Source organism: Eulemur rufifrons, chromosome 7 (assembly GCF_041146395.1).
Source record: "Eulemur rufifrons isolate Redbay chromosome 7, OSU_ERuf_1, whole genome shotgun sequence".
Taxonomy (NCBI): Eukaryota; Metazoa; Chordata; class Mammalia; order Primates; family Lemuridae; genus Eulemur; species Eulemur rufifrons.
The window spans coordinates 3,572,507-3,595,704 of NC_090989.1; the positions used below are offsets into that span (position 1 = coordinate 3,572,507).

Sequence of the window (23,198 nt, forward strand, 5' to 3'; positions counted from 1 at the left end):
TTCCATGTGGCACACGTGGGTTGAGCACACATGGGGTGAGGGGGCCCCATGGGGGTGGGTGCGGGGCCAGAATCGACCTGAGAGAGAGGACGGCAGAGCCTCCAAATCTCCGTGACCCTGGGTTGGTCACCCTGGGGAAGGATGGGGCCAAATACCCCAGTGTAACTGATCAAACCGTGCGGTGCACAGCATTCAGACCAATTAGACTGTTCACTTTCTCAGGGGCTTCTCCACCTTGTAAGACCCACCCAGTGTTTCCTTTCAGCCGGAAATTTCTAGCTCCTTTAAAATATTTTCCCTCCTAGGTGACTTGATAGTTTGCCTAGATGACCGAATCTATTTTCTTTTTCTGTGAAGCGCAGTGACTGTTTCTGGTGTTGATTGCTTTGCCCCGGTTCTCCCCTGCCGCCTCCACGCAAGGACGCGCTGCGCGGTTTCAGCGTGCGGCTCAGTGCCCGCTGGGTTGCAGAGAAGTTTCTTGCACGTTTGAAAGTCGGTTCATCCCCAGCCCCCGGCTGCCTCCTTGCTTCTGTCTTAAGCCCCGTGTCTCTGCTCGACCTTGTCTCATAGAGACGACCTTGTCGTCAGCTCCGTGTGCTCTCGGAGGAAGGTTTGGTCATGATGTCATCTACTCAGATTTTTGGGGTGTGCCCTTATCATCTGCCAGGGGTTTTCCCCACTCTTCGCCCCCTCTCTTGGGCTTGCTGGGTTCCTGGAAGGATCCCGAAAGGGCTCAGCCGGCCCGGCAACTGCAAATGGGCTTTATCACCCTGTTCGATACCTAATTTATAGAGCAAGCCCGGGGCAAAGCTGGGTGTGCAAGACGCGTGCTCAAGGGCATGTCCATCCGTTAGGTAGCGGAGCCAGACATTGCAGCCGTCAGGGTTGGTTTGCAGAGATCAGAGGGGAGACAGAGACAGCACATGCTGACAGCTGTGGGGTTCAGAGCCGGCAGTTCGGGGTGCCCTGCTCTAAAGTCAGTGCGGCACTGGCTAACCGAACCCCAATGCATGCGGCTGGGATACGAAGACCTGCCCAGGCGTTCACCCGGGGACCGACTGACTACCGATCCCTGTTCCTCCTCCGTCTTCCACCCAGCAGTTGAGGCAAGATGTGTGCAGACACCCACACCCCAAATGCACACGTGTGGCCCCTCTGGAGAAAGACGCAGCAGGCGTGCACTCCACACACGCAACCTCTGCACGGCCAGCCTGCGGCACGGCGCCCTGGTGGATCCGATGCCATCTAAGGAGACTGGCCAGGGGTCTCGTTTACCGTCTGTGGGACCTACGACGTTTCTGCCCGTTGGCGCCACCTACCGTCGGGGGTGGAACACTGCTGCAGCCACGACCTCCCGAAGACCTGGTCCACTCGCTCCCCATGGCGCACCACCAGCACGCTCCTCCTCGCTACCGTGGCCTGGGGGCGGGAAGCAGGGCACGAGCAGTTACCATCCCAGTCACCAGACTCTCCTGTCACCCCACAGCTGGCCTGGAGAGGGAACCTCTTCCTCTGTGGGTCCTGGCAGCTACGGCCCATTTCGTCAAAGTCCTCACAATGAAAGGGGATGAGGAATCGGAAACTTTTCACTTTCTTCCAACATCCCACTTTCTGGGCATCACAACATCATAAAGGACACCAAGGCAGACAGGATGGGCCACAACATGACACATCTGCTTTCCCACTTTTCTCTCTTCTCTAAGTCCTTCTCCCCCATGGCGACTCTTAGGACATTCTATCTCTGTATTATAATACGTGTTATTATAATACAGATTTGTTATGATATATTATTGTAATATAGATACAGATGATCTATCTGTCATCTATCTATTTACGTCTCTATCTAGCCATCGTGTTTGCTGGCACCTTTCCTCCTCCGAGGAGCCCCCAGGACTGCCCCTCGCTGGCATGTTAAGAGGCAGTTCTCTCGCGGTGCCTGGCTGAGTGCGAGAGGACAGCAGCATTTTATTTTTCTTTGTTTCTTTTTGGCAGGAGAGTGACATTGGCGGTGGCCGGTGGCTTTGAGCCGTGGAGACAGCGGCTCTCTGGCACACTCCTCCCCTGCCTCAGGCAGCCGGGACGGCCTTGGAGCCCCACGGTGGGGGGAGCACAGCCACACTGCTCCTGGGGAGGCCTGTGCGTCGGGGAGGTAACCCGAGGGCCACACTTCAGGCAGCGACGTGGGCCACTGTTCAGGAGGGGGCTCCTGTGTGTGTGTGTGGGGGGGTCTGTCCTCAGGGGATCTGGGGCTGCCCTTCCTCCCATGCTGGGGTCGGAGTGGGATAGGGGGCCCTCGAGGGGAGCCCGCGGGAAGTAAGACAGAGAGAGTCAATGAGAGCAGAGGATGATCCCGAGGTCAGAGAGCAGAGTGCCAAGGGCCGAGCCAACCAGGGTTACCAGGACAGCATGGGCCCTGCACCAGGAGCCTGACGTAGCTGGGACCCTTGAGGGAAACACTGAGACTTGGCTGTCACCCTGGAGGGCACTACGGGGCTGGCTGACATGGACCCTACACTTACATCCCCAGCCCCAGAGAGGCACCGCCCGGCGCCAGACCCGTGCTGCCCAGGGGCTCCTAGGGCTTGTGCCATCAGCGTCCTTGTGACATGGTGTTGTGGGAGGGAATGTGTCATATGCTGGGACTCACGGCTGCAGTCCCCAGGGTCCCTCCCCCAGAGAGCTGCAGATGTCTCTGGGCTGAGGGGCCGACATGGGAAGTTGAGTCACGGGCAGAGAGGGTGGGGGCAGAGTGGACAGTGCCCGCTGCAGGAGGTGGGCTGGGCACTTCTGGCGGGAGGCAGGACTCGGTCACACCTGCAGCGCGGAGGTGACCAGGCAGGACAGCTGGGCAGGAGGCAGTGCAGGGGCCTTCCCTCTGTCCTTCGAGTCCTGATCGCACAGCTCTCCGGGTTGAAATGGGAGTGAAACTTTCTCATGTCTTGCTACTGAGTGGGGTGAGGAAGAGAGGTGACGAGACATGGTCCTCCCCCGCAGAAACCCCCACACAGCTGCCCAGGCCGCCCTGACTCCCCAAGTCCTAGAGAGAGAATTGCACACGCCTTTAATACCAGACATGCCCACCCGGACGTGACTCTTTAAACGGGGCCAGTGCCCCTCCCCTCCCTGCTTGGTCTGCTTCTGCTCACAGGCATCGACCCTCGAGTCCGCACCAGGCAGCTGCTTCCTCGGCAAGAGTGGCCGGGATTGCCGGGAAGGAGGGGGCTCCGGAAGGTGGGAGGGAGGGGCAAAGCTGCCTGCCCTACGGGTGTTCTGGGGCCAGACCCTGCAGCTCCCTCGGGAGGTCCACACTGACCTGAGCAGAGTGGAACTTGCAGCTGACCTGAGGGACTGCACCGTTCTCGATGGCTCTGACCACTCTGGGTAGGTGCCTAGACCTGGGGCTCGTGAGCCAGTGAAACGTGTGCCGTCGCTGTGCGTGCACTTGCTCGGGCCACGGGCGGGGCCTTCACGGTGGCGTGCAGTCCAGGCAGAGGGAGTATCGTCTCTTGTTGGAGGACTGCACATGGTTGCTGCCGGATACGAACACTCGCCTCCCAGGGCAGAGCCCCAAGGGGAGCGTGTATCCTGCTGCCTGAGCATTTTGAAGCATGGTTGTGCAGAAATCGTCTGTACCAACACCAGGCGCCATCCCCCAGCAGAATGAATGTTAAAATGCCCCATCCCGTTCCCCTGCCGGGGCAGATCTGCTCAGTCTGCCTGGTGACAATCTAAGTCGATGCATCGGGCTGAGGTTTGGATTTGGGCGTTTTCTCCCCTGGAAGAGCCCAGAGCGTTTGAACTTCGAAACGTGGAGCTTTGCCAGAGGAACGTGACGATCAAGTGCGAGGAAGGCCTGTGGGGAACGGGGCTGCTAACCCCGGTGTCTACGGGACGGGCGGGCAGCACGGGCCCTACACAGAAGGTGCTGCCTTAGCCGGTCACCACGAGCTGGTTCTCTCGCGGTCCCGGATTCAAAGCCCAGGTGTCGGCAGGCCGCACGCCTCCGAGGCTGCACTGGAGAATCGTTCCTTGCCTCTTCCGGCTGCAGGTGTTCTGGGCCTGTGGCTGCGTCGCTGCAATCTCTGCCTCTGCTGTCACATGGGCCCCCCTTCTGCCATGTGTGGGAGACCCCGCTCTGGTTTCCTCCTGCGAGGATGCTTGTGGCTGGGTTTAGGGCCCCCCCAGACAGCCCAGGATCATCTCCCCAACTCAAGATCCTAACTCAACGCCACCAGCCAAGACCCTTTTTCTGTATAAGGTCACAGGCAAGGGCTCTGGGGCTGAGGACCTCGTGTCTCCGGGGCCATCACTCGGCCTCCCATGGTGCCTGTCGCTACAGTTTTCTTACTATACGATGGGGCGACGTCAGATGACGTGAGGGGTCCGGTTCACAGGGAGACGAATGTTCTGTTTTCATCCGCTGAGAGCTCCAGCGAGTTCAGACACAGGTGGAGGCTTCCACGCCAGGCCCTCCTCAGTCGGTGAGGGGCACAGCCTGGGGACAGCCTGGCCCGGCCTCCTTGTTCTCTCCCCCACCAAGGGTGGCGAGTCCAGCCTGCGCTGCCGGAGCCCAGGAGTCTGGCTCGAGGAGCCCGTTCTTGTCTGTCTGTGGCTGGCGGGCTGGGGCTGCTCTCCCCTGTGACTGCAGACCTGTCTGAAGAGGGTCCCTGTTGTCTTCCCAGCATCCGGCGTCCTGTCCCGCTGAGCTCAGCCCAGCCTGGAGGCAGCCTCTGGGAGCTGAGGGGCTCTGGGGACAGAGGGGCGTGTCTATCAGCTGGGGCTGCCCGAGCAGGACCACAGCCTGAGGCTGGAGCTGGCAGAATCAGCTCTCTCCTTCCCGGAGGCGAGGCGGAAGTCCCAGGTCAGGGAGTGGTAGGGCTGGTTCCTCTGAGTCTCTCTCCTTGTCTTGCAGACGGTGTCTCCTCCCTGTGTCCCCACAGGTCGTCCCTCTGTGCGTGTCTGTGTCCTCAGCTCTCCTTATAAGGACACCAGTCAGATCGGATCAGGGACACCCTCAAGACCTCGTTTGAACTTAATCACCTCCTTAAAGGCTGTCTACACAAACAGGGTCACGTTCGGAGGTCCCGGGGTTAGGACTGCAGTATAGGGTTTTTGCTGGAACACAAGTCAATCCATAACAGAGGGTGAGCTTTGGCCTCAGGCTGATCTGATAGCAAGTCCCGAAAGGGCCATTTGGTCATTCTGTCCTTTACCGAACGAGCTTTACAGACTAGGCCCCAAACCCTGCTCTGGGGACTCAGGAATGGGCCAGACCACAGCGTCCCCCACTCTGGGCACCAGGGCCTGGCCTGTGGTGGACACTGACACCCGGCAGGCTGATGTGGGGGTGAGCTTCCTAGCCCACCTTTCAGATCCCCAAAATAGGGAGGGTCAGGAATAACACCCCCCTGGCGGTTGGGGGCTGGGATGAGAGACCCTGACGTAACGTGTGAGCACACGTGGCAGGGCGTGGAGGAACCGATTTGGATCCAACACGGGTCCACTGCCAAGGGCCAGCTGCAGGGGCAACCCGCTCTTGGGGTCCCTTTGTGAGGAAGAGCAAAGCCTCAGATCAGGGGACCGACCTGCCGACCACGCAGACAGGGGACGTGGCATCACTGTTTAACCCTGCCTCTCGGGGTCCCCGCCTCTCGGGGTCCCCGCCTCTCGGGGTCCCCTCCTCTCAGGGTCCCCGCCTCTCAGGGTCCCCGCCTCTCAGGGTCCCTGCCTCTCAGGGTCCCCTCCTCTCGGGGTCCCCGCCTCTCGGGGTCCCTGCCTCTCAGGGTCCCCTCCTCTCAGGGTCCCCGCCTCTCGGGGTCCCTGCCTGGCAGCCTGCACTCCTGCATTTGCCACTTCTGCGTGTGCCCAGGATCCTGGCCCTGAGGCTGCTGTCCCTCCGGGTTGTGGAGCACAGGCTCCTTCCCCTCACCTCGCCCAGCCCGGCCTCGAAAGACGAGAAGCCACCGCACTGGCGGAGGTGACTTCTTTGGGGTTGCTTGGCTTGCTAATGAGGGAATTAGGGTGAGAACTCAGGATTCTGGGCAGTGCTGGGTCCCTGACTCTTCCCTGCCTGGGGTCCCAGTGCCACGACCGATGCTGCCTTAGGAAGCACACAGACAGGGCACTTAGTGGGGGATGGGGCAGCTCCCCTGCCCGGGGCAGGTGGGCCAGGTGCGGTCCCCGGTGCCTCAGCTCCCGTGGAACCACGCCCGGTCTGTGCTCCGAGGCAGCAGGGAGGATGTGTCTACAGAACAAAAGCTTGCCCGGGTAGCTTGTCCACCTAGGACTTAACACGAAATGTGGCTTTGCTTAGTTTAAGAAAAGGAATTCTATTACCTGCAGAGCCTGTATGCTGCTAAGGCTCCTCGACGTTTGTGGAGGGTGAAATTCCATGCTCTGTCTGCTGCCGCCTTCGCCATCCTTTCTGGAGTTCAGGTCCGTGGCCAGGCTGAAGGTGTACGTCCTTCGGAGGAGGAAGATCAAAGCCGTGAACAGAGATGCGAGAGAGAGGTTGTTGCCATAGAAACACAACACGTGGTCACGTACATGCTTGAGAATGTTCAGGACAACCTGGGCAGGTGAGTGAGTGTGAGGATGAAACGGAACAGCATGTGCACAGTGCTCGGGACATGGTAGATGTGCAGTGTGTGGTGGTTTCATTATTAAACCGCTATCACCATCTGTGTTGGTCGGTTTTTGTGTGTCAGCTTGGCAGGCCACAGTGCCCAGATATGTGGTCAAATGTTATCTTAGAGTCCACCGGGAAGGTATTTTTAGATGAGATTCACCCTTAAATCAGTAGACTTTGGGTAAAGCAGATGACCCCCCCACAGGGCAGGTGGCCTCAGCCAGATCATGGAGGTCTTAAGAGAAAAGACTGCGGTCCCCTGGGGAGGGGGGTTTTGCTTCCAGACCATCTTTGGACTTGAGTCCTAATAGCACTTTTCCCAGAATCTCCAACCTGCTGGCCTGCCCTGCAGATCTTGGACTTGCCAGGTCCATAGTCTTGAGCCAACTGCTTAAAATAAATCTCCCTCTCTCTCTGTCCCTCTGTCTCTGTCTCTGTGTCTGTTTCTCTTTGGGGAGCCCTGACTAACACACCATCCTCTTAGATCACCTTCTGAAACCGTCAGAGGTTTGCAGAGGGACATGCGTGGGGAGCAGGAACGAGCAGGCAGCAGACAGGTGGACCAGCCGTGGGGACACGCGAGGGGGTGGGGTGTCAGGCGGAAGGAGTTGCAGGGATTGAGGAAATCGCTGCCTTCCGACGACTCGCGCAAAGTGCTGTGGGGTGGACGGGCGCTCGGGAGCTGCGGGGTGACTGAGGGGAAAGACCGGGGCAGACGGGAGCGGAGAGAACTCCAGGCCGAGGAATAGGAGGGGAGACGGGCCCCCAGAGTGAGCGTGTCTGGAGGGAGCAGGCGGGTGGCCGGAGAAGGACCGTGCCTGGGAAACAAAGAGCCAACGGTCACCTGAATCCTCCTTGGAACAGCGAGTGATTGAGCTCTCCAAGGGGAAGACCTTTGAAAACCTGATTTAAAAATAATCTAAAAAAACAAAACAATCTATAGTCACGGTGCAGAGCTGGCGACCGTGCGTTTCCAGAGCAGGAGGCTGCAGCAGCCCCCGGCTTGCACGAACCTTAGGTTGAAAGTCCTTTGCTCTCCCAGTATTGTCCACTAACATTTTGCTCTGCTCTCAGTGAATCCACTGGGAGAACTCGGGATATTTTGTTTCTAACTGATGTTAGAAAACTGGAAAACACAGCGAATTAAAAAAGAAGAAGAAAATCCCTAATTCTCCAGCTCAGCTCCCCACTGACTCTCACCCTGTCTCCCGCACCCATGCACACATGGGGCTGCTTCCTTCGCTCTTTCTCAGTTTGCACCACTTTTTCAGGAAAAGAAAATTGCATAGTCTAGTAGGTGAAAAATATCGTGGACTAAAATAGAGTGGGGCTGCTGGGCGGGGTCAGCTGGTGGCGGCAGCCCAGGCGGGACAAAGACCCTCGGGCAACGCAGGTGCCATTTGGAAGAGCCGGAGGGCGGCGGGTCACAGGTGTGCAGGGCAGCTGCCCGGCAAAGCGAACAGCCCGGGGGCCCAGCTGCAGGGGCTGGTGCTCGGGGCCAGCGGGGTTGGTGGGAGGGTGTGGGGCCCACTGCACCTGGAGGGGCCCTTCCTCCCGGCAGTTAAGACTAGACCACGGGTCCAGGGAGAGCAGGGAGCCCACGGCCACAAGCCAGGTGACCAGATGGGAGCCATGGAGGACACAAAGAATGTTCAGATTCGGTTCTATTTTGAACGTGGAGCCAATAGGGTTTTCTGATGGATCAGAAGCAGAGCCTGAGAGAAGGGAGGGGTCCAGGGGCTCCCAGCTTTGGGCCCAAACAACTGGAAAGACAAGTCGCCCTTGATAAGATAGGGAGACCGAGCGGAGCAGAATTTGGGACCAAGTGCTGGAATTCGACTTTGGACGTGGTAGTCTGGACGGCTGCCCAGCAACCCCCACGGAGCCCCTGAGCCGGCCTGGACAGCAAGTGTGGGGCGCAGGGGAGAAACCCGGCTGCAGGGGAGCCGGCACGCAGAAGGGACGGGAGCTGGGGACAGGGCTCGCAGACAGGTCCGGGGCTGAGCTGGGCCCCGACAGAAGGAGGTTAGAGCCCAGGAGGGGAGGATGGGCAGCTGCCGGGGGGGGGGGGGGCGGGGAGGACACCCAGGGAGGAGAGGCCCTGGGTGCCAGGGAGGCCGGGCACAAGGAGGGGTGGCTGGGTGCCTGACGCTGCTGCCCAGGGTCAGGTAAGGGGCGCGGAGGCCTGAGACTGGACACACGGTGTGGAGGGGATCGGCCACCCGGGCAAGGGCAGTGTGCGTGGGGTGGTGGTGGGGGAAGCCTGACCAGACGGGGTTTTAAGACATAAGGAGAGGAGACCCCTGGAGACAGTGAATACAGGCAGCCCCCCCCTCCCCCCAGGGGTTTCGCTACTAACGAGGACAGAGAAACGGGCGGTAACTGGAGGGGAGATGGGATAAAAGAGGTTTTGATTGTGATTATGTTGTTTTAGGGTAATAGCATGCTTGTCTGCTGGCAGAAATGTTAGAGGAGGATGCAGGGGACAGTAGATGACGCTGCCACAAAGTCCTTGGAGGGCGTGAGATGCCCAGGAAGATGGGCCGAGAAGCACCAGTGGGCAGGTGCCTTGCTAGGAGACTGGACGGCCCCCGCTGTCTGGTGGGGAGGAGAGCACCAGGGCCTGGAGGTGGTGGTGGGGCGGAGAGCGTCGTGCACTCTTCTGCCTGCTGCACCTGTCGTGGCACAAGAGGGCGGAGGGGGAGGTGTGTGGGAGGTGTGGGTGGGCAGGGATGGGAGCCTGCATGGACCAGGCAGGTGGGGACGTTGCGGGTGAGACCCAGCAGCATGGGGTGGTTGTCTCCAGCACTTTCCACTGGGTTAGGGCTTGGCCAGGTGGGTCCAGGCAGCAGAAGGGACAAGGGAGTAGGGGCTGTTCGAGGGAGTGACTGCAAGGGCTGGAAATGGAAGTTAACTCAGGTGAGGGGTGAGATGGGGCGGAGGCGTGTGAAGGGCGGGAAACAGGGGCTTGGAGGGTGGCTCTCCCGGGGAGAGGGGAGTCCGTGGGGCAAGCGTGCCTGTGTTTATCTACATGGTTGCAAAACACAGTGTCTACACATTTACATGCACCAGTGCTATTAGAATTACTTGAAAATATTTTAATGGTTGCATAATATTAAAATATGTATATGTCATACTTTGTATAACCATTTCCCTAATTTTCAGAAATGTAGGTTGCTTGCATTTCTTCAAAACTACTATATGAAATTTGGCAAAGAACACCTTCGTATGCAAATCCCGATTTCTTTCTTCCTTAGGATGGGGTCTCAGGAGGGGACCCACTGGGCCAGAGGGCAAGACTGTTTCTAAGGTTCTTGGAGACATTGATTTGCTTTCTAGAGATTTTCACTTTCACCTGCTTTGAAGGAGGACACTCAACACACTATGTGCTCACCAGTGTTGATACTTTTCTTATACTAAAAACAGAAAAAACAAAAAACCTTCTCTGATTTGAGAGAGGGAAAGGGGGCCTCATTTTTTGTGCATTTGTTTTATTACTGGAGAGCAGGTTTTAGGTCCACGTACTTCTCTGCTGTCCATGTTCTTTGGCCACTTTTTCTCTCGAGGCTGTAGTGTTTCTTAGCAATTTCTGAACGAGGACTCTGTGTGTGAAGAATGCGGCACACGGCCTGTCGGTGGGTGAGGTGCAGAAGTCACACGCGAGTTGGCCGGGGCCAGAGCGCCCAGGGCCACGGTCTCCAGGGACGCGGGGAGCCGGGCCACAGCAGGAGGGAGGAAGGCGGGCAGGTGGGTGACCCTTGGGGGCCGGCGACTTCATTAATAGCTTCTGAAAAGCATGGCTCCCATCTTGCTCTTTGGGTTGTGATGTTCTTTGTGAGTTTTAACAAACAGATGTCTTAAATTTTAAGCATTTAATAATCGCTGTTCAAGACAGATCTGTGAAGTCTCACTTTGAGCTCCCTTCCGCTGCTTCTGAGCTCCCAAAGCTCTTCCCAGTCCAGAAATCAGACACACAACCCTGTACACAGACGTCTGTTTTTAAAACGATTTCCCTTCTCCATGGACTCCTTGTTGCTGCTGGGAATCGGTTTGGCACCCGATGTGAGGAGACGAAAACACCGGTGACTTTGCGTCGGCTTCTCTCCCTGTCGCTGGTGCTCCCATGGTCAGAGAGGACTCCTCCCGGACGCCGGTCCTGCCCTGCTGCGTGTCTGTCTGTCCCTCCGACCCGTATTACAGATTTATAGCGTATTTTAGACACACGGTAGGGTAAGTGTCTCCTCTCAGTATCCTTATTTTTCAAAGTTTTCTCAGGGCTTCTCTCCTGTTTGTTCCTCCAGATAAACTTTCCATTCCTTTGGTGAAGTCCAGCAAAGCATCTCTGTGGGATTTTGCCTAGAATTTCATGAAACCCGGAAACGACCCTGGGAGAAATGGACACATCCCCAGGATTCTCCTTTCTCAGCCACAAAACACGGGGCTTTTCTACCTATCCAGCCCATTTGTGAGCGTTTGCATTGCTCTCGTGGAGGCCTCCAGCCCCCAGTCCTCACACGGCCAGCGGGAGGTCCCCAGGCCCCGCCCCCGGCCTGTCCCGAGCCAGGAGGGGCTCAGCCGTCGGTTGTACCTTCTCTTTTCTTGTCACTGTGACCTGTTCTGTCTCGATCTGTGAACCCTGCCGGTGCGGTCCGGGCCAAACGGATTTACTTTGTTCGTATATTGTCCTAGCGCCAGGTACCAATAATATGAAATGCAAGCTTGAGTTGATCGTAAGTAGACCAAGAATGTTGACATTCATGCTTGAACCAGTGACAGTTCTCTCCTCAGATTAACACGCCTGGAGCAGGAGGCACAAGCGTGGTGTCGCGTTAACACAGGAAGTGTGGGCTGGTTTCCCCTTCCTGAGGGTGAGGGGGGCAGCCACCCTGCTGTGGCTCCCCAGACAGCGAAAAAGCGTCGTTATCAATAAATGACACCTGTGGGGTTTACGGAGAGAAAATTGAATTTTTTTGCCAGTCTTTCAAATGAAGGGCAATCGAGGTTACGGCGGAAACGCTGGCGGTGGGAGGAGGAGGAGGAGCCTGCATCTCGACGTTTCTGTTTGTAACTTAGAGAACCACTGTGCTTGCCTGGCGCCATAGAAACAGATGTGTTTAAATTCTCCCCGGTTCTTTAAGGACGTGGCTGCGGTCTGCGGGCTGCAGGGACGGCAACGTGTTAGTCTGCGGGGCGGCCGTGACGGAGCCTGCACTCTGGGCAGCTTAAAAAGCAGACGCTGACTCTGTCGGGTCCTGGAGGCTGGAAGTCGGAGGTCAAGGTGCAGCGGGGCTGGTGTTTCCTGGGGCCTCTCTCCTGGGTGGCAGACGGCGTGTTCCCCCTGCGTCCGCACGGCTCATCCCTCTGCGCATGTCTGTGTCCTCATCTCCTTTTCATACAAGGACATCGGTCCCTTTGGATCGGGACCCACTCTGATGACCTCATTCGAACTTAATCACCTCTCTAAAGGCCCTCTTTCCAAATAAGGTCACATTCTGAGGTTCTGGGGGCCAGAACCTCAACATATGAATTTTGGAGGACACAGCTCATGGCATTGCCTTTATTATGTCTGAGCTGCTTGCCACCAACTTGCTGTGAGGTTTTTGGAAAGTCACTTGCCGTGTGCGGCCTCAGTGCTGGGAGTGTCCTCGCTGCAGCTGGAAGGCGGCACGTGTCCTCCTGAGCGCTCACATGCGCGGCCCGCTGCTGTGTTCCATGGCCACCTCTAGCCAGTCTCCCGTGTGGAGGGTCGGCAACGGCTGTGCTTCACGGCTATGCCCACTCCAATCACCGTCACCCTCCAGACAGTCTCTGATCCTCCCCAACGTCATGGACTGAGCTCCACTGTGGTTTTGGACTTGACTCATCAAGTCCAAAGAGTCCCAGAGCCATCAGCATGGCGGCTGGAGCAGTTAGACTGGTGACGGCGGTGACGTATTAACTGCCAGGTAAGAAGCAGCCGGGCTGCAGACTCTCACCTGGAAATGTGCCCTCCAGGGAAGGCAGGGCATCCTTGCTGGTGGATCCGTGGGCCTGTTCCCGGCCTGCCCCCGGGCACCATGACCCCAGCAGACCTGGTCCCAGGCACCGTGACCCCAGCAGTCCTTGCTGCTCAGGTTGCACCTGCTGAGTCTGGGTCCTGTGGCGGCTGCTGGTGGGAGGTATTTATCAACCAGCCGCCATCTATCTGCCCAGGGTAGGCCCGCCTTCGGACAGTGTCTTCTCACTACACTGCCCACTACTTAGCACGATAGTGATGTGTCCAGATGTTCAGGGACCATTTTCTGATTTAAAAGACTTTGTGTTTAATGAGGACTTTTGGCAATTGTAAAAGATTTACAGCACAACTGAGTCTGACGGTGTCCACCGTGTGCTATTCTGGCCCAGTCACACGTCACAGTTTGTCAGCGGCTGCTTCCAAAACAGGGCCCATCAGACACCCACAGCACCTAGTCCGGTGCTTATGTTTCTTCCCTTTCATAGCAATTTTTGTCACTATTTATTAATTCCGAAGATAAACTTGTCTCTAGAAAGAATAGTCCCAGAAATGTCAGGCACACAAGCTGGGACGGTCATGTTGGTGACAGGTGCCTGATATGCTCATTGCGAAGTGAAACTATCACAGCCACAAACTCACATTTTGCAGAGTGTCCTGCATAGTTCTAGAAACCTCCCAGCTTGCTGACTGTGCTTCCTCTGTGATAATGAAACTCTCCTGTCCTGGGCAGGGTGAAGGACACACTAGGGACACGGGCCTTAGGGGAGCCCCGGCCAGTTAGGGTGTAACCAGCATCTCCTCTCTATCCCTTAAGCCTGTTATTGGACCGAGCTGCTTCCCAAAGGACACAAGTGCCTCCTTCTCAGTGTGACGTCACCCACCCCACTGCCCCCGGCCCGAGTGTTCCCTGCTCCCACGCAGGAGGGTTGTGTCATCTCTACAGTCCCTCATGGCACCAACATCCTATGATTTTGATGTGACCGCCGTACCCACGGACATGTCTAAACGAGCACCTTGTGCTCGTCCTGAGCCACCGGTCTGCAGGCATCTGGACGGCTGCCCCTGCCTTGCTGGAGGTGCACCCCGTGTCTCGCTGGGGGAGGGGAGCTCACAGCACCAGGGTGTGCGCATGTGCTGACCTCAGCCCTGCTTTTCTCTCGACTTCTCTGCCTTTGCTCTCCCCGTGACCCAAGTTTCCTACATTCTTTTCTTTAAATTTAAAATGCATTAATTTATATTTTGAATAAGTAATACATGTATGTAGTTCATAAATGTTAAAATGATGAAGAGCCTCCCTCCCATTCCTATCCTGTTCTCCTGGCTCCCACACCCACCCCACTGTCAGAAGTTTCTAGACTTTCTCCCTTCCACGGAACTTTCAGGCACATACGTGTCTATAAGTGTGTATCATGTGTGTATATTTACAGACAAATGTGTGTTACTTCCCCCTTTCCCCACAAGCAGTATCATACTGTACACATTATTCTGCTACTTATTTTTGTCATTTATCAATATAGCTTGTGTATTTTTTTCATATCAGTACATAAAATACTTCCTCATGATTATTTTAAAGCTGCGAGCATTTTATTGTATGGATGGATCATTTATTTCACTGACTGATTTTTTAATATAATGATCTCTTCTATAGGCAGCTTCGTTAACAGTTGAAAGCCCGAGCTTGGGATGAGGATCCGGTTTGAACCCTACTTTCTCTACTCACTCGCTGTGTGAGTGTGGGCACATTACTCGACTCTCTGTGCCTCAGTTTTATCCAGTACAGTGATAGTGCCCACCTTGGCTGGGCACAGGAACCACATTACCTGACTTCAAATTACACTACAGAGCTGTAGTAACCAAAACAGCATGGTACTGGCATAAAAACAGACACATAGTCCAGTGGAACAGAAATAAATCCACACATCTCTAGTGAACTCATCTTCCACAAAGGTGCCAAGAACATACAGTGGGAGAAGGATAGTCTCTTCCATAAATGGTGCTGGGAAAAGTGGATATCCACATGCAGAAGGATGAAAGTAGACCCTTTTCTCTCATCATATACAAAAATCAAACCAAAATGGATTAAAGACTTAAATCTAAGACCTGAAACTATGAAACTATTAGAAGAAAACATTGGGAAAATGCTTCGGGACATTGGTCTGGGCAATGATTTCTTGAGCAATACCCCAAAGCACAGGCAACCAAAGCACAATTGGACAGAGGGGATCACATCAAACTAAAAAGCTTCTGCATAGCAAAGGAAACAACCAACAAAATGAAGAGACAACCCACAGAATGGGAGAAAATATTTGCAAACTACTCATCTGGCAAGGGATTAATAACTAGAATATATAAGGAGCTCCAACAACTTGATAGAAAAAAAATCAGATAATCCAATTAAAAATGTGCAAAGGATCTGAATAGAAATTTCTCAAAAGAAAACATACAAATGGCCAACAGATATATGAAAAAATGCTCAACATCATTATTCACCAGAGAAATGCAAATCAAAATGACAGTAAGATATCATCTCACCCCAGTTAAAATGGCTTTTACCAAAAAGACAGGCAATAACAAATGCTGGTGAGGATGTGGAGAGAGGGGAGCCCTTGTACACTGTTGGGAATGTAAATTAGTGTAACCACTATGGAGAACAGTATGGAAGTTTCTCAAAAAACTAAAAATAGAACTAACATACACCCAGCAATCCCACTGCGAGGTATATACCCAAAGGAGGGGAAATCAGTATATTGAAAAGATCTCTGCACTCCCATGTTTATTGCAGCACTATTCACAGTAGCCAAGATTTGGAATCAACCTAAGTGTCCAACAATGAATAAATGGATAGAGAAATTGTGGTACATATATATACACAATGGAATATTCCATAGCCACAGAAAAGAATGAAATCCTGCCATTTGCAAGGACATGGATGGAACTGGAGAACATTATGTTAGGTGAAGTAAGCCAAGCACAGAAAGACAAATCTAGCATGTTCTCATTCATATGTGGGAGCTGAATATTAAACCCCATTGACCTCAAGGAGACAGAGAGTAGAGTGACGGTTACCAGAGGCTGGGAAGGGCAGCAGGGAGGAGTGGATAAGGTGGGGATGGTTAGTGGGTGCAAAAATATAGTTAGATAGTTAGATAGAATGCATAATATTTGGTAGCACAAAGAAATGACTATAATCAACAATAAGTTCAGGTATACTTTAAAATAACTAAAAGAGTGGAATTGGAATGTTCCTAACACAAATAAATGATTAAGGCCTGAGCTGACGGAAACCCCAGTTACCCTGATTTGATTAATTTGCACGTGTGCCTGTATCAAAACATCACATGTACCCTGTAAAGAAAAACAACTATTATGTATCCATAGTAATTAAAAATTAAAAAAAAAAGTGTCACCTGTTTTTTTTTTCCTTGTTACAATAAAATGACAGAGGAGAGAGATAAATTGAGGAAAGAGCCATTAAACAAAAGGCAACCAGAACCTGATGCTTTTGAACACCCTTTGCCTCACCAGATGACGCTAAAGATGTTAAAATCACAGGACTGCCCAGCTGGGCATAAAGGCACACGCCCCCCTGGGGTGCTGCAGCTTCGAGGAGGTAAATCCCACCAACAACCACGTGAGCTTCGGAGAGGACCCTGAGCCTCCACTGAGACCCCAGCCCTGGCCAACACCTGGTTACAGCCTCGGGAGACCTGAACAGAGGACCCTGTTAAACCATGCTCCGACTCCTGACCCAGGAAAACAATAAGATAATAAGTGTATTTGTTGTTTTATCTGTTATTTTGTGTTAATTTGTTACACAGCAATAGAAAATTAATAATGCACCTTAGGACTTTAAAGTTTATACACTAAGCAGAAGAATAAATCAACCCACGCTTAGGACCTCTGAGTACAATGCAGTATGTTCACAATAAGGGAGTAGCATTTTGCAATAATTTTGGGATTGCTATCTCAGAAAAGGAACACAGAGTAATTCATGTTTTCTGAATATCATCAGCAGAAGACCACGAATCAAGCAGGATACTTACTACACACCTGCACGGGTAATTTTGCCACCATGGAGAGTGCAGTTTTACCAGTGAGGAAGGGGTCTGGGGGCACACGGACACGGGGACCACGCAAAGGAGGGACCGCAGCGGGGCAGGGCTCACCTGTGCTTCACCCAGGTGTCGGCCTCGCTGGCTCGGTCCGTGTAGTTCTCTGGCAGGAAGCCCCGGCGGCCCGTCCTCTGGGAGACTCCGATCACCCAGCCCTCGCTGGCTTCCTCCTGCTGAGTGGGGTCCACAAAGATGTAGTCACCCGGGCTCAGCGTCAGCTCGTCCACGTTCTGGGGCTTGTACTGGAACACGGCCCTCAGGGTCTGGAAAAGAGGCGGGTGGCGTCACGGCCTGAGCAAGGATCTGCGTCGGGAAACGGCAGCAACGGGAGGCCTGTTGCACGCTGCCTCCTTTGATGTGTGCTGCGCCCCCAAGACAGCGTCCCAGCCTTTGCTGGTGACACAGAGCATAGTGTGTAACAAAATACAGCACAGGACTCTTCGGAAGGATTTAGAAATAAAATTTGCTTCTATTTATCTGTCTATCATCCATCCACGTCCTTATTTTGTACACAAGGGATCTCAGAGCATAACCAGGCACTCGCAGGCACCCTCCCTGGCGTGGGGTCCTTCAGGGCGTGGCGGACGCATTCGCGTCGCTCCCTGAAGGGGCAGCAAGTGCTTTCCCTCCACGCCCAGCGCCTCTCGGGGAAGGATGTCCTCGAATGAGGCTTCACCCAAGTCGTTGTTTGAAACGAATTAGTAAGCAAAACATGTATTCATATATCTTTACAATAATCCTTTTTCTTGTATCAGAAATGCTTCTATTTTGTTTTAAAATCTCTGTGCATCTGCAACTCCTATAAAAGAATGCCAGTTCCGAATTGCACAAGAAAGGAACCGGTTTTAGAGAAGGGAGAGACGTTCTCATTCCTATTGAAACACCTCCGCTGGAGGCCTCCCGGGGGTACGTGCTGTCAGGAGGGTGGCAGTTCCTTCACACGGAGTGGGTCCCGTCCAGACACACCCGCTCAGCCTCCCTGGCTGAGTCTCACCTGGTAGTGCACGAAGCGCATGTCCCGGGAGTAGAGCGCCGCGGTCCACGGGCAGCCGAGGCCGGGGTGGATGGCTCTGGCCAGCTGCTCCAGCGTCCGCTGGTGGTGGGGGTAGAACTTGTGGGCCAGGGTCAGGTGCAGCTGCTTGGTGCAAGGCTTCACGGCGCAGTCTGTGAGGCAGGGAAACACCTTTACCTAAACGGTGCCACACCCGGGATGGGCAGCAGGGACGCCTGCCGTGCCCCTGCCGCTACCCGCCCTCCCCCTGCACTGCCGCACCCCAGAGTCCACGCTATAAAGGTGGCCGGACACCTGCAGGCTTCTCCTGGAGGCTGGAAAGAGGCGGCGTGGAGATGCGGGTGCAGGGGCTTTGGGACTGCCAGCTTGCAGGCTGGTTGCCCAAACACACGATTAAAACAGGCAGAGTAAACACGTCTGCACTCCCTGGCGCGTTACTCAGCTGCCTGGACTCAGGCCCGAGCGCCAGGTCAGTGGCTTTTGGTTCAACTGCACAGTCTCACTCAGGAAGCAACGAAACTCTATAAAACACAGTGTCTCTAAAGCTTGCCTTGTTCTGATCAAGCAGGAAGTCCCTTGAGTGGCTGAGCTCCAGGCGTTTTGGGGTGACCTCTGCCCCCACAGCCCCCGCCCCCTCTTGCAGGAATCTCGGGTCAGGAGCGGAGCGGCCAGCGTCCCCGAAGCAGCCAGGATCTGATTTCAGATCCTCCGGGGAGTGGTCAGTGCTGTGACGGGAACAGACAGACCTGGCTTTGTACCCCATTGTGCCCCATAGCAGGGTGACCTTGGTCACGCATCTTGGCCTGATCCGGCTTCCGTTTCGACAGCTTTGCTTAAGGACAGCGACAGCTGCCTGCCGGGGCTGTGGTGGGGACTCAGTCCCCCGACACGCGGCCTCCTGTCCAGACTGTGTCTCGTGGCCCCGTGGTCACCTGCCGCCTCTCCACGGCGAGGCCTCGCAGACAAGCAGGATCTGTTCTCCCCTAAGACGTGCCAGGGGGGCTTCAAGCTCTTCCCGGGGGCTTGCGTACAACTCCCCTCCACGTTTCCTGCGGCAGGGGCGGGGCCTCAGCAGCCACCGTGGAGCTCTGCCGTCCTTGCGCCACCTGCGCTGCTGGGCCGAGCACCCGCGAGCAGGCGTGTGTGGGTGGCGGGGAAATTCCTTTTCTGACATTTTTGGCGGTGACGGCCTTGCCATGTGAGTGAGCGTGGCCCGGGGAAGGCCCGCTGCGGTTGTCATCTGAGTGGCATCCGAGTGAGTCACACCCTCTGAATGGGCCCTTGTCTTCCCTCCTCCCCGTGGCCTGGGCCCTGGGGGTGTCTCTGGGCAGGGCCAGCGGGGACAGGGCGCCTGTGCGCTCGCCCTGAGCGTCTGCGGAGCCGTGACTGGTCACCCCGCACCGAGGGAGGCCCCCAGCCGCCCCACCAGGGTCAGGCCGGGGGCAGGGGCCGCGGGAGGGCGGAGCGGAGCCTGCTCAGGATGGGACGTGGACGTGAGGTCAGAGCCGGCCCCCAGGAAGTGGGGCCCCCAGCGTGAACCCCGGGCTGTGTGGAGCAAGACGGAGCCGGTCCAGGGGCCAGTTCCACCACATGGGGTAGAGGACTGTGTGGGTGTCCTGGGGCTGCCGTGACAAACCCTCACACACTGGGTGACTTAAAACAGCAGAAATGTATCCTTTCCCGGTTCTGGAGGCCAGAAGTCCAAGATCAAGGTGTCGGCTGGGCTCTGCTCTCCCCGGCTCCAGGGGACGTCCTTTCCTGCCTCCTGCAGCTTGTGGTGACACAGACGCTGTGGCTCGTGGCAGCGTCACTCCAATCTCTACCTCTGCCCGCGTGTGGCCTTCTCCTCTGTGTCTGTGTCTCACCCGCCATTGCATCTAGGGTCCGCCCTAATCCAGTGTGACCTCATTTGAAGGCATCACATCTGCAAAGACCCTGTTTCCAAATGCGGTCACCCTCTGAGGTTCCTGGTGGACGTGCATTTTTAGGGACACTACTCAGCCCAGCACAGTGACCCTGGGCAGGCACTTCACCCTTGGCAGCCTCAGTCTCCCCATGCTTAGAGTGAGACCCACCTGGGGGTGGCAGGAAGAGTAAGTGACACACCCTGAGGCCAGTGATGCGACACTCCCATCAGGACAACAAGAACCTTTCAGAGGAAAGGACACTAAAACACTGTCATTTGATAAAGGTGACCGGTCCACAGAGACCTGGTGACTTTACAGTTATCCAGCAGCTCTTATTCCCAGACCCCCGGGCCAGCAGCCAAACCCGCAAATCCCACACCAGGATTCACGGATCTATTTCTGGACTGGGACCCGCACTTCCCACCTGTCTGGGACGGGCAGCCGCAGCCGCGGGGAGAGGCAGGGCCTCCCCCCAGGGCCCCGCGGCCCCTGCGGTTCAGGGGTGGCAAATCACGGCCACACTGAGCACTTCTGTGTGCCGGGAACTCTGGGGGCGGTTCCACGAAAACGGCAGCCAGAGCGAGAGAGCGGAAACGGACTGAAATGACTGGAGTCAGGTCCCGGCACGGATGGGGGAGGCAGGAAAACGTCCCCACACCAGGGCTGGTGTTTGGAGAAAAGGGAAATTTTGCCGATTCTCAAAGCGAGTCTAGAAAATCTTTGCCCTGAGAGGCCACGGAGAGGAGACTGAGCTCACACTGGGAAAAGTGAAGTAATCGCGTGGGCTGCGTTTCCCCCGGGTGGGGACGACCCCGGGTGCCCGTCGTCACTGGCTGCGCCCACTCCTGCCTGGCGCTTGGGGCACCCTCTGGCACAGTTTCCCAGGCCGCCGGCACCTCGCTGAGCATTTCGTAAAACCACATCCATGCACACAAGGCTACTCCTGCTTACAGAGAAGACCGCGGGGGGGTCCCGGCCTTTCTACTCGCCGACGTTTTTGAAGGACCCAGTGGCTCAGACAGGAGGCCTGGTTGCATTGCTCAGCCTCAGGTTAAGATCGACGTGCCTGGCTGCAAATTGAGAATTGGGGAGTAGAGATGTGTAGGCTGGGGCAGCTGCAGCCCCTGCGCCCAGGAGGACGCCTGATCGGCTGTCCGAGTGTCGCTGCTGGACCCCAGCCCCCTGGCATCCAAGCAGGGCACGCACAGCCTGGGACACGAGGGCTCACGCGCTGCTCACCAGGCCCCGTGTTTGCAGCTGGCCGGGGCTGCCTACCTGCTAAGACAGAGGCTTCTGTGGCAAAGGTCACCGCAAATTCCCGGATGACGTCGGCAGGGCTGCCGCTGAGGAAGAAGCCGAGGTAGCTGATGGAGGAGTGGAGCACTAGCGGCACGGCCAGCGGGAAGGCGCCCAGGACCCTGTCCCCAGCTCTCTTCAGGGCCTCGTACAGGCACTCCACCTTCTGGTCTTCACACTGCGGGAGGGGCAGAGAGCGTGTGTCCTCGTCTCTGGTGAGAGTTTAGTTAATAAAAACCGTACGGCAATCAAGGTGAGACTCTTCTGTCCCCAACATAATGCAATTTGTCACAATGTGTGTCTGAGGTTAGGGGTTTGTTTATAGTTCAATATGTCAAGTGACATTCTTTCTGGAATGGAATCTCCTCTAAGTCGCCAGTAGGAAATGTCCCGGTCACCTTGGCTGCGTCCCTCCCTCCATGTCCTGTTGGCGTGACCCTGTGTCTGCCCTGAGCCCATCCTTCTCTGTCCTGCGGGCCATGGCTTTGCCCAGGATCGCGTGATTCGGCTTCTGGAGGTTTCCTGCAGTCTCCGAGGCATCCGCGGGGGCCATGGCTCAGAACCCATGCGCTGGCCGGAGGCTAAGCACGCGGGGACAGAAGCTGGTCACGGCTCTGCCTGGGCGTCTCGTGCCAGGGCAGCCCCGTGGTGAGGCTCTCCCCGCCCTCCTCCCCTCCCCCGCCGGTTCCTCCCTCCTCTCTGTCCTTCATGGGATCTTCCCAGTGACGCTCCCCACATGGAATTCCACCCTGGGGACTGCTCCCTGCTGGGCCTGACCCCTCCTTCTGGACCCTCCTCCCCCCCGTGCCACCCCACCCGATGCGGCAGGCACTGCCTGTCACCAGAGAGGTAGGTGTCACTGCTCAGCCTGAACTGCACGCCGCCCTGGCCTGGCCGTTTCCTGGCTTTGAAGACCTTCCCCGGTGCCACTGGCCACCTCGGACCACAGTGAGCACCCAGACACAATGTCCCCCTGCGGGAGCCGGGCCGATCCCTTCCACCTCCGGCTGTTGCTCAACTCGGAATTTCCGCAGGGCTCTTTATAGGCCCAGTATAAACCACGTCACAGTCGCCCGTGTGGGTCCCTCCTTTCTCCCCGGGGACCAGGCGCTGGCTGGGTCCCTCCGCCGGTTCTCTCCCTGCTGCCCTGGCCGTGCCCGGGAAAGTGCACTGTGCACCGAGGGCCCCCGGCACGTCCCACCGAGCGAGGACTTGGCGTTCACGAACCGGCCCACGTTGAGTTTCCGCGTCTCCAGCACAGTCATGTTATAAACATGGCTGTGACCACTGTCACCCCTCTGTGGGTCGGCGCTTCCATTTTCTAGTATCCCAAGCGCAGGGTGGGTCCCTGCACACTCCCCTGCCCGCCACAGTGGGCGGGGCCGGATATCGCCTGGGGAGCTGTGGGGGCAACACAACAGAAGGGGTGTGTGTCTGTGTGTGTCTGCAGGTATCTGTGTGTGCATGTATGTGTGTGTGCATGTATGTGTGCGTGCGTGCATCTGTCTGCATGTATCGGTGTGTGCTTGCATGTGTGTGTGCATCTGTATGTGCCTGTGTCTCTGTGGTATGTATGGACTATGTGTGCATGTATGTATCTCTGTGTGTATGTGTTTATATGTGTATGTGTATCTGTGTGTGTGTGCCTGTGTCTGTGTGCATGTATGTGTCTGTGTCTGTGTGTGCATATATGTGTCTGTCTGTATGTGTCTATATATGTGTATCTGTGTGTATTTGTCCATGTGTGTCTGTGTACGTCTGTGTGTGTCTGTGTGTTTATGTGTGTATGTATGTAAGAGCATGTCTGTGTGTCTGTGTGTATGCATGTAAATGTATGTATGTATGTATGTCCATTTCTGTATCTCTCTGTGTATGTGTATGTAACCATATGTGCATACATGTATGTATGTATGTAAGTGTGCCCATGCACATAAGGGTGTATATGTAAGCATGTGTGCATGTAAGTGTATGCATGTGTATATGTAAATACATGTGTAAGTGTGCACATGTATGTGTGTGAGCATGTTCATGTATGCACATGCATGTATGCAAGAGTGTGTATGTATGTAACTGTGTACACATTTATGTATCTAAGTGTGGGAATATGTATGTAAGTGTATGTATGTAAATGTTAGTGTATATAAGTGTGTGCATGTATGTATGTGTGTGCACATGCAAGCATGTGCATATTTATGCAAGTGTGTGTATGCACGTGTGTATGTAAGCACATGTGTGTACATGTGCATGT

At 55.5% G+C, this 23,198-nt stretch overlaps 1 protein-coding gene across 2 annotated transcripts in view; it reads right to left on the reverse strand.

Annotated features, from left to right (window-relative positions):
- The window catches only part of UBASH3A (ubiquitin associated and SH3 domain containing A), a 38,350-nt gene that overhangs the window by 9,152 nt on the left and 6,000 nt on the right, over positions 1-23,198 (reverse strand). For both annotated transcript variants that reach the window (XM_069472256.1, XM_069472255.1), the window contains exons 4-8: positions 20,930-21,128; positions 17,730-17,899; positions 16,790-16,998; positions 6,337-6,463; positions 1,320-1,419 (exon numbers count right to left, since the gene is read on the reverse strand). In XM_069472256.1, the coding sequence (XP_069328357.1) occupies positions 1,320-1,419; positions 6,337-6,463; positions 16,790-16,998; positions 17,730-17,899; positions 20,930-21,128 (805 nt within the window). The remainder of the gene's footprint in view (positions 1-1,319; positions 1,420-6,336; positions 6,464-16,789; positions 16,999-17,729; positions 17,900-20,929; positions 21,129-23,198) is intronic.